Source organism: Mchenga conophoros, linkage group LG3 (assembly GCF_057382185.1).
Source record: "Mchenga conophoros isolate Kocher_MC1m ecotype Shallow Benthic linkage group LG3, M_conophoros_male_GT1.1, whole genome shotgun sequence".
In the NCBI taxonomy this organism is placed as follows: domain Eukaryota; kingdom Metazoa; phylum Chordata; class Actinopteri; order Cichliformes; family Cichlidae; genus Mchenga; species Mchenga conophoros.
Window position 1 is genome coordinate 30,474,833 of NC_140528.1, and position 13,655 is coordinate 30,488,487.

The 13,655-nt window shown below is 40.9% G+C and overlaps 2 protein-coding genes across 8 annotated transcripts in view; one reads left to right on the forward strand and one right to left on the reverse strand.

The window, feature by feature from the left end:
- The first annotated feature begins 254 nt into the window (after window positions 1-254).
- On the forward strand, window positions 255-8,736 carry LOC146578108 (uncharacterized). Its single transcript, XM_085268637.1, has 7 exons — window positions 255-383; window positions 4,156-4,497; window positions 4,596-4,724; window positions 5,086-5,394; window positions 6,300-6,626; window positions 6,707-6,749; window positions 7,499-8,736. Exons 1-7 carry the CDS (start codon window positions 356-358, stop codon window positions 7,563-7,565), a joined length of 1,245 nt encoding a protein of 414 aa, XP_085124763.1. The 5' UTR covers window positions 255-355; the 3' UTR covers window positions 7,566-8,736.
- A 3,282-nt stretch (window positions 8,737-12,018) lies between these two features.
- LOC146578109 (protein NLRC3-like) overlaps window positions 12,019-13,655 on the reverse strand; it is a 54,900-nt gene continuing 53,263 nt past the window's right edge. For all 7 annotated transcript variants that reach the window (XM_085257518.1, XM_085257570.1, XM_085257562.1 and 4 more), the window contains one exon: window positions 12,019-13,564. In XM_085257518.1, coding sequence (XP_085113644.1) covers window positions 13,032-13,564 — 533 coding nt within the window. In that variant the 3' untranslated portion in view covers window positions 12,019-13,031. The remainder of the gene's footprint in view (window positions 13,565-13,655) is intronic.

Below are 13,655 nucleotides of genomic sequence, written 5' to 3' on the forward strand. Positions count from 1 at the left end.
GTTGTAAATATAACAAAAACATTCTGTTTAATAGTTTACAAAAGTTCACTGTGATTGAAACAGAAAAACGTGTTTTGGGGTTTACTATACATTTCTGTAGGGATTTTACATGGTTTTTATGTCAATTTCACTGCCATTTTTTACAGTGTAGTTCTGTTTTCTCCCAGATAAAAATAGGACTATAGCACTGCAACACTATATACTCTCTGCCCGGGATCCCCTCCCCCATGACTGAACAGTGAACCTGAAAGTAAACTGGTGTTTGTGCTTCAGTCTCTGGGAGTGTTTGCAGTGTGCTGCTTTATGTGTCCGCAGTCTGACTGAGGATTAGACTTAATGGGATTTTGACTGCAGGATGAAGATTCTGCTGCTCCTCTTACTCAGTAAGAAAGACACTCTGATCCTCTGCATGCATGCATACACACACACACACACACACACACACACACGCACACACACACACGTCTGTAACTTGAGGTCATATTGTAACAACGACACTGATGACTGCTGTGTGTATTCTCCTGAATGAAGACCCTCTCTCTGCAGCTTTCACTCAGGGGGGACCAAATCAATCAGGACTTAAATTAATTTCAAATTACTTTCTCATATTTGATAGTTGTTTGGAGCACCACACACACAAAAGTACCTATGCCTAAATGGTGACTTTGTGTATTTAATTATATGTAAACTTTTATGTAATTGTGTTAAGTTCAATGAAAAACGTTTTTCATTGTTTTTCTGATTCCTCTGTCACTATGGATGAATTAAATTATTTAGCTAGATTTTCTTAAGGTGTTTATTTAATATATTGATCTATAAACCATCCATCCATCTCCTTCTGCTTATCCGGGGCTGTGTCGTAAGGGGAGCAGCCTACACAGAGAAGTCCAGACCTCCCCCTCCCCAGCCACCTCCTCCAGCTTGTCCGGGGGAAAACCATGGCATTCCTAGGCCAGCCGAGAGATATAACACAGAAAAGGTTAATTCCAAGCCCAAACCACTAAATTATAGGGTTAGGGTTAGGGGTTAATGACTAACCCTTCTAATAGTCAATAGGAAATGGACCAGACTCAGGGTGGTCAGGGTAGTTGTAAATGAGAAAGAAATAAAGTAAATACATGAATCTTACCAACTAGCACTGTTCTGCAGTACAATTATGCTTAAAGAAAAAAATTAACTGTTTATCAGATCTGTCAGAACAGTTAAATTATAACCATTATAAACATTGACTAACATCATTGTTTTCTCTCATTCAGATATGTCCTTTCTCCTCAGATATGAAACCACATGAACTAATCGTCATGTGTCAACAGACCAAAAGGCCATTAGGCTGATTGTTCAGTGCAGTAGCTGTCAGATCACTGAAGCATCTTCATTTTAAGTCTTTGGATCTTTGAGACAGTTCTTTGGCATTTAGGCTCAGCAGCACTTAGGTCACCTATCAGTTCCACACTCTTTATCACTACCCCGACATCACATCATCTGGCTTTCCTCTTCATCAGCAGTGTTTGTCAAGTTACATGAAAAAAGTAATCAGTACCATTACTGATTACTTCCCCCAAAAAGTAATCCTCTTACTCTACTGATTACTTATTTTCAAAAGTAATTAGTTACTTAGTTACTTTTTAAAAACATGATTTACAACCTGAATAGTGTTATGGAATAAATATATATTCTTAGTGCTTATTTTCTGTTTATACTGTTTTATAGAGTCCAGTGTAGAAAAATGCCACTTTAAGTTATAAGGAGTGTGAAAGGTCACAGAGTAATGTCTAAGACAGGAAACTGCACGCTTTGTGCAGGCTTGCAGAGTACAGGAAGTGAGACTAGGTAGAGTGCAGCGCAGGAGCTGTTTTGATTGAAACTCTGTGTGACCATGTGTGACGTATAACCAAATTATATTATACCCATTCGGCTTGTAATGCCTTAGACCTGTTGATGCTTGCTAGCATCTGCAGCTCTCCTTTTCTGGAAATGTAGAATAAAGATGATTTTTGAGCTTTGACCACACTGAGTTGTGTTTTTTCTCGGTCAGTAAAAGAATATAAAAGAACCGGATGTGATAATAGATAAATTAGATAAATAGATAATTGATAAAGTGATAGATCTTTCAGCCCAATTCTACTTTTTCTGCATAATCCATCATACAAAATGTAATCAAATTTTAAAAAAGTCTCATTTTAATTTTTTTGTATTAGTTTTAATCTTTTAACTTCATGTTTCAAGCAAAGATTTAATTATATGCAACATTCCCTAACTGGAAGAGATTTCTTTAACATTTAAACCTATTTTCTGCACATTCCAGCACATAAAATAAAATATTTTGTGTGTTTACACTCACTCTTTCAAATAGATGCAAGTGAAACACAGCAGAAAATAAATAAAATCAAAGACTCAGCGGTCCTGTTGCTCTATTTTCACCTGTAAAGCAGGAGTGTGGCAGGCAGGTGTTTACCCTGGTGCAGGTGTGCCGCAGCGGTCAGTGGAAGAATCAGCAAGTTTCTCTGTGAGTTTCCCATTACGTGGTAGCGTACCCGGTGCTTGCTCTGAAGTTTAGGGGTTTTTTCGGTGTAAAAAGAAGTTTTCTTCCCACGCAGTGAACAGTGGACACTAATGTTTTCGTCACATTTTATGGAATCAAACTCAAAGTAAGGTCAGTACTTCCACGCTTTAAACGCTGCACGCTCATACTCTCTCCCACAATCGATATGTGATCCATTGTTGATCTGCACACAGCTGTTGTCACTAACGGCGCACTTGCTTACGTCACTGTCATGAGACATTCTCGCAAAAAAAAATCACGGTTTTAGTAACGCAGTATCGCAGCGTTCCTACGGGAAAGTAACGGTAATCTAATTACCTTGTTTGCAATAGTAATCCCTTACTTTTTACTTGAAAAAAGTAATGGTATTACAGTAACACGTTTCTTGCAACGCGTTACTGCTCAGCTATGTTCATCAGCAGTGTTAGTCAGTAAGTGACTGGCTGCTCCTGTATGGGATTACAACGATGCCACCTTATCCCATAGTCCAGCTAATGATGCGATTCACATTCGTATAAATGCAGCTAATCAACGTGGTTGACAGGCTATGACAGCGTTCTTATGTGCAGGTGTTTTAGCGAGCAAAGCGGCTGATGTGGAGTGAAGCCACGTTAATGACAACGTGTACAACCATTGGAGATGTGAGCAGGACAGACGAACAATTGGAAAAGTGTGGACTTTATACCAGTTTTTAAATTGTGTTGATCGGCCACGTAAAACCAGAGTTATGATAAAAATATCTGCAATGTTTGGTTTTCTTCCTGAATACTATCGTTGTTTATATTTACTGCAGGAAGAAACGGTAAAAACTGCGTTTTATAAAGAAAACGCTCGAAAGCCTGTGAGCAAAAACGACTCCAAAAAAACTCCGCCCTTTCTTATTGGTCGAAAAATGTAATGTATGTAACATTCCAAGTTTTCAAACCTCACAGGAAAATCTTGATAACCAAAAACTCTTTGATGTGATTGTTGTCATCACTGAACTATGCACACAGACTTGTAAGAACACACTTCAAGATACACAAGTCTGTTTTGAATTTTGCTTTCTTCTCTAATGAATAATGTTTTATTAATTCTTTAATCACTTGCAGCTTAAGAGACAGAGAATTAAAGTGGACAGTATATCCGTGGTTTGTCTTTGACATAAACTCATTGCTACAAAACTGATGCTCTTAGACAGGCTTTTAGTTTCACTCTCCTAAAGGTAGTGGGTTGGCTACCAGCCACCGCCTCATGACTCCATCTTCCCTGTGTTCTGTATGTTGGTTTTAGGTTTTGTTTGCTCAGTTTAGTTTTTTTTTGTGTCTCGGTTGTTGTTTTGCCTTTTGTTTTGTAGTGTCATCCAGTTTTAATAAACAGCTTGCCTTTTTTATAAAAATGACTTTCTTTTCCAAGTGTCTGCTTTTGGTTTCACTCTCCACTCCTCACGGTCCACCAGCTCAGACCATGACATAGGTGTGAAAATCTCTGATGCTGAATTGATCACTTGTAAACAGAACCCATCTTTGCATCTGTAGTTAAACTTTCACCTCATGTGCATGTTGGTCCTCATACTGTCTCACCTGATGTTACAAAATCACTGCATTCATCTGCTTCATATTTTCTCTCCTCAGTTTCCCAGCATGCCACAGCAGTGGAGGTGTACGAGGGGGCAGAGTCTGTTCTGCTGCCCTGTCAGTTACTAGCTGCTCCCAGTGAGTTCACAGCAGCAGTGTGGGACCGCAAGGACCTCAACATCCCAACAGTCCATGTTCGTGTGAAGAGTGGTGATGATTTGGATGACCAAAACCAGCGTTACACCAACCGAACATCTATGAGTGCTGATGCTCTGCAAACTGGAAACCTCAGCCTCACTCTGAGAAACCCGACAGTCTCTGACAGTGGAACCTACACCTGCATCCTCCGCATCGCTGGACGAGATGTGAGCTGGACTTACTTACAACTGAAGGTCACAGGTCAGTGACGTAGACAGAGGTTAAAGGAGAAGTGAACTCTAAATTTATCAAAATCTGCTGGATGATGTTCAGGTTTTTTGTGCTTGTGCTAATTACAGAACCTCCTCCTCCACCTCCTCCAGTCTGGCCCAAAGTTCTCTCAGCTGTCTTGGTTCCTGTGGTTGTCCTGGCTATTTGCTGTGGTATCGGCATGTTTTGTGGATATAAAAGGCTGAAAAATAAAGAAGGTATGTAGGAGTGTATGTCTGCGTGTTACTCAATAATTCTATGAAAAATCTGGATGCTTCTATCCTTCATAATCCTTAGTGTCATTGATCCATTACTTAGTTCTACAGTGTTTCATTCCTTGAGTGTAATATTTCGCAGCACTTCTGAGTTTCATTACCCTGTTTCCGGTTCTGTTGCTCCATTGATGTTAGTTCCCTTTTGTGATCTCTTTGTTATTTGTATCCCTGCTTCAAAATGAAACTTAAAAGCATCAGGTGACATTGCACATTGCTCATAACAGCTAGGTTCAGAAAGGAATCTGTCAAAGGAAGTTTGCTGCTGATGCTGTGCAGCTCATGTTGTGCTTGGTTGTTCTTTCAGTTCGTGAGGTGGAGGTGGGTTCAGGTGTGACGTCTGCCAAGCTGCCCTGCAAAGCCACAGTTCACCTGTCTCAGGTAAATAAAGTTGTGTGGAAGGACAGAGATGGCAGGATAGTCCACGTGTATCAGGAAGACTCTGATCAGCCTGAAAAACCGCACAGACGTTACAGGAGCCGAACAGAAATGAATGAAGACCTCAGTCTGACCCTGACATACCCCACAGAAACTGACACAGACACCTACACCTGCACCGTCTACAGCAGGGAGGGAAAAGTCCTGATGGAGAAAAAAGTGGAGCTGAAAGTCAAAGGTCAGTGTTGCAAATGATCCTTATTCACAGATTGTGTGTGACAATTTGATGGTTTGGAAGAACTAATGAAGGTATTTGTGGGAAATTGATGGAAGAGAAACTGTTAAATATTAGCAGTTAATGAGGCGGCCAAGCTCGAAGATAAATTTGAACACAGCAGATACTACGGTTATTCTGTCTAAAATTTTAAATTGTTTCATGATCGGAAACATTTATGGGTGACAAATAAATAAAACCATATTAACCCCGGAGAACCCATGCTCTGCTTCTGCGTAAAGTCCAGTTCACCATTACCTTTTTATAATTATTTGAACAATTCAGGAAACCAATGGGGTCGGCTCTGACCCCATTGGTTCTCCAGGGTTAATATGGTTTTTAACGTTAGATAAGATAACCCCGGTATATACAAAATGCAGTTTTTAAATGCTGATGGATGACAGTGAGCTGAGTTTCTCTTGTTCACAAGGAGCTCACCCAAAACCCTGGCTGATTGTGACACCCGTTTTCATACCTTGGCTCATGTGATTTTGTAGAGGATCATCAGGGGGTCATTTGTCCCTCTTTGGGGTGTTACTCCCACTGGGTTTAAATCTGGGACTCCCCACCATTTGACCTTTAGAACTGAAGAAGCTTCTCGGATCAGAGGTGAAACGTCTTCAAGCAACTTACCAGATGCTTTTTTTCCCAAGCTCCTTAGACTATTCTGTCTAAGATTAAAAACATTTTATGATCTGAAACATTTATGGGTGACAAATATGCAAAAACAAAAAGAAAGAAATCAATTACTTCATGGTACTGCATGTTAGAAAGCATCTGCAAGTGATTTAACAGAAAAAAAAACTGGTGGATTAAAAAGTCAAATGTTTGTCTTTATAGAGCTCATGTTGTGTTTGTTGTCCTCTCAGACTGTCATGTAGAAGTGAAGGACGGGGCGAAGTCTGTCCTGCTGCCCTTTCAAACCACAGAAAACCTGCCTGAAGACACTGAAGTGGTGTGGAAATGCCTTGAACCCAAGTACATGAAGGTCTATGTGTATGAGAACCGCTCTGACCATCCTGACAAACAGGACGAACATTACAAAGATCGAACGGAGATGAAGAAAGACCTGCTGACCGCTGGAGACCTCGGTCTGACCCTGAAAAACCCCACGGAGGGTGACAGTGGGAGATACGGCTGTGAGGTCAACAACAAGGAAACCTGGAGATACAAGAGAGTGTGGCTCACAGTCATAGGTTAGTTAGTGAGTTAGTTCATGATTTTTCATGTTGGTTTATTTATTTGTTTGTGTGACTCTCTTCTGTTTCCTCTGCAGGGAATAACCAGGCCAAGAAACAAACAGATAACATCAGGATCAGGTCCAATGATCAATCAGTTTGATGTGTTCGTTTGATTATTAATCTGATTTCAAAGAGCAAAGGTCCGTGAAGGACATCATGAACAGACAATGCATGAAGGGCGGAAGATGATTTCACCTGATACTGAGCCCTTTGTTTGTTATTAGTCTCAGTGAGGTCAACAGTCTGTCCTCATATTTGTCAGTTCTCAGTATGATTAGACAAGCAACAGTGTCACTTTACTGTTGGCTGTTTCTGTAACATGAAGAAAGTACAGTGCAAGAAATATATCAATATCATCTGCATGTGATGTGAAAGAATGTGAAGCACCATTTATACATTTGTTCAATGAACATTTTATATAGACTAAGGTACACAAGTATTCATTAACCCTTTAAAACTGTTAGGAGCGGTAGACGGATGGATGGATGGATGGATGGATGGATGGATGGATGGATGGATAAAATCAGAGATTCAGAATCAGAATGGGGTTTATTGCCAGATGTTGAGGTTTACAACATTAGGAAATTGCTGCGGTGCTTCAGTGCAAACAATAAGAATTAAAGTGCTATGTAGAAAGAAAGATATGTGCATGAGATATACATGAGATATATACATGAGAATAAGAATTATGAGTGCTACGTAGAAACATATATACATGAGTGCAGGTGGTGATCAGTGCCAAACATGAAATGATGCAGTGAACACAGCGTAGGGTCATGTGTTAGTGGTGGGAACAGTCATACGGTTATTGTTCATGTGTCCAACAGCAGAGGGGAAGAAACTGTTCTTATGGCGAGAGGTTCTGGTGCCAATGGACCGGAGCCTCCTGCCTGAGGGGAGCAGGTCAAACAGACTGTGTCCAGGGTGAGAAGGGTCAGCTGAGATCCGAGCTGCACGCCGCAATGTCCTGGAGGTGTACAGGTCCTGCAGAGATGGGAGTCTGCAGCCAATCACCTTCTCAGCAGAGCGCACAACACGCTGCAGTGTTGGAGGAGTTGTACTTACATCTCATGCCATCAGCTTGTCCTAGGTCATGGTTTCCTCCCACATATAGCTTTGCAAAAATTGCATAAAAAGCACTTGCAGCAACAAAAACATAATACTCCAGAAACACGCTTTGCCGATCCGATCAGCTGTTTGTAACACTTCCTATGTTGAAATAGACGTAGACGAACGATGGCATGTCCATGTTACCTGCTTGAAACTGGAAGTAACGTCATTTTCACAAAAATTGTAGGTTGTTTTTTTGTTTTTTTACCTTCGACACCTGTTACGACCCGTCTAGGGCCAGGCCATAACATGAGTGAGGCATTCGCTTCCCCCCCCCCCCAAGACCCAAGCAGCCACAAGAAACAAATCCGTTAGATATGAGGTGATTTGTTTACAATGTGAAATAAAGGAACCAAAACGGGAGTGTCAACACTTCAGGGTGAGCCAAGGCCAAAACAATAAACAAAACAAATCTACACAAATCCCGCACCCCTGACCTTACCAAAACAAAGTCGAAAATAAAGACAGAGTCTGACCTCCTTAACTAACTCAAAACAGGAGAAAACGGGTGGTCAAAAGAAACGGCAGCTCACCCCTACCCACTCCACTTCCACAACTTTCAAGCGCACTGCAGCCAGTGGCTGCCACAGGAGTACTGCTGGGTCATGAGGAGAAACGCGAGGACCTCTCCCCACTGTAGCACTCCAGCCTCCTTTTAATGGGCGGGTCCTCCAGCTGGGACCAGTCACATCGGGGCGGTGTATCCACGCACCAATCGGAGCAGGGCCCTGGCACAGCTAAATTAACATAAAAAGACACAACACCTGCACAAAACAAACACATGGACATGCGAGTTCGTAACACACCTTTAAAGCCTACACTGGTGTTTTTACACTGTATAGTTTCTGGAATGCTTAGAACTCAAATTGCTTTGAATAGTTTATTTTGATGCACATGCTTTTTTTTGCAAATTTAGATTACAATATTTATTTTCGTTTTTCCTGCAGTATATAAAAATTGGTGTATCTCAAAAATAAAACTATGACGACACTCAAAATAAATTTCTTGTTGTTGGAAGCTATTTTGTGCAAGTTTTTTGTATTTACTGGTTTGAGGGATAAACATCTGGAATTTCTATAACTACAAATATATGTAAAAAAAAATGAAGAACAATTTAAATTTTTTTTGTTGTTTATTTCACTTTTTTGCAATTTATGTAGTTACTATGGACTTAATGCATACACATATTACAATTTGGTCTATAACAGTTGTATTGATGTATGGCAACTTAAAATGCAGCATGAAAAAATATAAAGATAAGCTGTGGCAGACTTCTATGGTAGGTCGTAAAGGGTTAAATAAACAGCATTTATACATCCGTTTTCCTCTGCTTACCCATTTCAGATTCAGGAGGGCAAAAGTTGGAGCACATCCTGGACACGCTGCCAGTCTAAAGTTCCTCTCATAGCACTCAGTTACTCAGTTCAATTTTATTTATACAGCACCACATCACAACAACAGTCACCTCAAGGCACTTTATATATTAAGGTAGACCGTAAAATGTTACAAATTTTGAGAAAACCCAACAATCATATGAGCAAGCACTTTGGCGACAGTGGGAAGGAAAAATTCCCTTTTATCCATTCTTTATTTGTCAAGGGATTATACAGACTTGTACACATTATATGCTTCTTACATGACATTAGATTTTGCAAACCAATTTGGCTTTTATTGTAAACCAAAAAAAGTATGATAGAGAAAAGAGTATGTATGCATCCAGGTACGCACAGGCTCACTCCTGGTGGCTGCGTGTCGAGGCCTGGAGCCTGGGGCTCGCTCGGGCCCCTTCGGGGGTGGGGTGCCCTCGGCCTCTCGGCCTGGGGCTCGGTCACTCTGGCACAGCTGGCTGCCGGCGGAGCTCATGGGCACGTGACTGCAACCCCCCCTAGCCTATGCTCTGCGGCTGCTGAGTGACCCCTCATCTGGGACTTCATGCCCTGGAGGATGGGGCTGTGGAAAAACTAGTCCATGCATTCATCTTTAGTAGGCTTCACTACTGTAACAGCATCTTTACAGGTCTACGTAAAAAATCAGTCAGACAACTGCAGCTCACTCAGAACTCTGCTGCTCGAGTCCTCACTAAGACCAAAAAAGTGGACCACATCAGTCCAGCTCTGAGGTCTTTACACTTTACACTTTCTGCAAAAGTTTATATATTTTTTTCTTTTGTGATGTATTCTCATGTGTAAGACACTTGCTTGGCAACCCAGCTAACGTTAGTACTGCTCTATTTTAGCAATCTTTTCTATAATTAATTCAGTATTTTTAACCCTATTCTCGTAATTAACTCAATATTAATGACTTTAATCTCGTAACTGACTTTTTTTTTCCTAAATATGGTGTAAAACTGCCTCGTAATATTATTTATTTCTATGGTCAGAAATTATTTTTGTAATCTTCTCACCAAAACAGACCTGAAATAATCCCTACATGTTCCATCTGTCATGGTCCCCGTGCCTGCTCGGTTGGCCCTGTGTGGCTACATGTTATGTTTTTGTCTGTTCTCTCTCTCCTCTCTCTCTGCTCGCTGCCTGGGCGGAGCTCATTGTGAGCTCCCGGCCTCCACCACCTGTAGGCTATCACCTGTGGCTCCTCACCTTGTTTGCTCCCGCTACTTAAGGCAGTGACTGAGAGCACCTCGCCGCTGGACTATTGAGTAACGCTCGTCAGTGCTACTTTAGCCTCAGCCAGTTTTGAGCTCTGTCCGTGAAAGTTCCGTGTTAACTCTTGTTCTCTGTATGCAGATCTCTCGTGCTTGGTTTGGGGACTCTGGACGCTTTTCCCGACTCCTCTCTGCACCCCTGGGAACCCTGGCCCCTTCTCCTTCACCTGTATATAGTGCACCTGGAGTGTGTAAATAAACCTGTTTTTCTGAGACTTCAGTCTGCGCCGAGTCCTCCCTGCTCCGCCGTGACACTATCTTCATTTGCAGGAATGAGAAAGCCAAAAACCAAACCATGCCCTTCCTGTCAGGCTCCAAACACCTGCAACAGGAAGATGTGCAGTGGATGCCTGGGCAGCCTGAAGCCGTGAAGTAAGAAACTAACAAGACATGAATATACACATAAAATATTTATTCATAAAAGAGCATAAATAAAAAAGTTATTCACATCAGAATAACATCGTCACACTAAAGACATCAAACTAGAAAAAACTTCAACTATTTTAATTTAAGCTACCTCTGATTTTTAATTTAATTGGCTATTAACTGAGAGACAAAACATTTCAAGATGGATAATTTAGAACAGTTTAGAATAGAATAGAATAGAATAGAATTCAACTTTATTGTCATTGCACATGTCACAGGTACAGGGCAACGAAATGCTGTTTGCATCCATCCAGAAGTGCTTTAGCCATGATATAGATATATTACAATATATGTTAGCAATAATATAGATATGTGTCTATTATGGTCAAGGTAACTTTATTTATACTCATAGGCAAGGTAAATTTCCTTTACAGAAAAAATGACAGCATTTGGCATCCCTTTAAAAACACACATACCTAGTACAGATATACACCTCACTGTGGCACATATATAGTAATTTTAATATTTCGAATCAAAAACAGTTCTTATTTAATTCAGTGACAGCAACGGGGACAAAGCTATTTTTATAACGCTTTGTCCTGCATCTCGGAAATAGAAACCTCCGTCCTGAGGGAAGAAGCTGAAATTCACCCCTTAGAGGATGGGAACCATTATTAAGGATTGATAAAGCCATCCTCTGTACCTGCTCAGAGTACAGGGAGGCTAAACAAGACTGTGGCTCACCTATCAGACGACTGGACCATCTCACTATCTGATTTAGAGAGTTTTTCTCTGTGACAGAGGTCTGACCGAACCATGCCACCAAACAAAAGGATAAAACAGACTCAATAAAAGAACGAGAAAACAAAGTTAAAAAAATTTTGTCAATGTGGAAATGAACAAGTTTCCTAAGGCAATAAAGGTGCTGGTGACACTTTTTACAAACTGATTTGCAATTTTGATCAAAGTTCAGTTTTTCATTTATTATGGTCCAAAGATATTTATATGATTGTACTTGCTCTATTTTCTGACCTTTAATTAAAGTGACTCTGTGCCCATTTTGTTGTTTCCTAAAATCAACAACCATGTCTTTTGTTTTAGATATGTTCAGCTGGAGATAAGACTCCTCCCACCACTGAACAAAGTCATCAATGACTGGGCCGTGGTTAGTTTCACCCTCTTTCAGTAAGCTGACAATAACAGAGTCATCTGCATATTTAATAATGACCCTGTTTTCATGTCTGCCCTGACACATGTTTGTATAGAGAGTGAATAATAAGGGCGATAGGACGCAGCCTTGAGGAGAACCTGTGGAGGAGAACACTGGGTCAGACAGAACCCCATTTATTCTCACTCTTTGTGACCTGTCAGTTAAAAGATCTAAAATCCAGCCCACCAGGTTTTTCCTGATTTCAAACTGTTCTAAAAAGTATTTTAATTAAAATATGGGGCTGTGTTGTATTACAAGCCGAAGAAAAATCAATGAAAAGAAGTCTTGCAAAAGTCCCTTTACTCTCTACATGTTTAAGAATCAGATTTAGTAAAGTCAAAAGTGCGTCCTCCACTCCTCTGTTGGGCCTGTATGCAAACTGCATTGGATCCAGCTGACCTTCAGTCTCTTTCATAATCACATTTCTGATGATTTTTTCAAAGACTTTCATGACAACTGAAGTGAGGGCAACAGGCCTGAAGTCGTTTAGATTTAGGGACAGGAACCACGACTGCTTCTTTCCAAAGAGTGGGCACATGTTGTGTTTGCAAGGATTTATCAAAAATAACCTGAAATATAGGACTGAGTTCATCAGCACAAGATTTAATTAGGCAGCCACTAATATTATCAGGACCCTGGCTCTTGTTCACATTGACTGTATGAAAGGCCTTTTTGACATCGCTGAGGTCAATGATAAAGTGCTGAGTATCTCTCAGTTTCTGTTTCACTTCCAAAATATCCTCGCTGAAATCAGAAGAACTAAAATGAGCATAAAACATATTTAAAGCGTTTGCAAAATCTCTGTCTGAATTAAAACCATCTAAAATGATCTGACTGCTGCTCTGGGGATTTTGAAACCCTGCTGTGGTTTTCATACAAGTCCAAGCAGACCCAATATTTGTTGCAGCAAATTTGCTTTCAAGAAGGTTTTTGTAGCTCTGTTTTGCTTTCAAGATCTCGATTCTCAGTTCCTTGGAGTGTTTCTCTAACAGGGAGACACTCTTTACTCAACTCAGCACAGGGACACTGAGGAACCAAACCACAGTCCAAACCCAGGATAAAGAGGTTCAGTGAATGTGGTGTTGAAGGTGTGGAGGTGGATCAGAGTGTCAGAGGAGACTCTGTAGAAGGACAGAGTGCCAGCAGGACAGTCCACATACACTGCTGCTCTGTTAGAGACAGAGGAGGAGGTGGAGGAGGAGACAGATTCTGATGTCTGGTTATGATAGACGGAATCAGGACGACCATCATAGCATGAAAGACTCCAGGACTGATCATTCCATCCAAACGCACAGTAATCACTGTCTCCTTTCCATCCAATTCTTCTGTAACTCACTGATATAAAAACTCTTCCTCTCCACTCGACCTCCCAGTAACATCGACCAGTCAGACCAGTTCTACACAGCAGCTGGTAACAGCCATCAAATCTGTCTGGATGATCAGGATATGACTGAACCTCCTCCACATGTGTCACCTTCCTGTTGTTGTCAGACAGTTGGAGCTTTGTGTGAACTGTGTTTGTGTCGATTGTGAGTTGACAGGAATCTGATGGAGAGAACAAACACAATCCAGCTGCAGTTATTGATCCATCATCTGTTCATTGATTGACACTTTGATGATGACTCCTGACATCAGA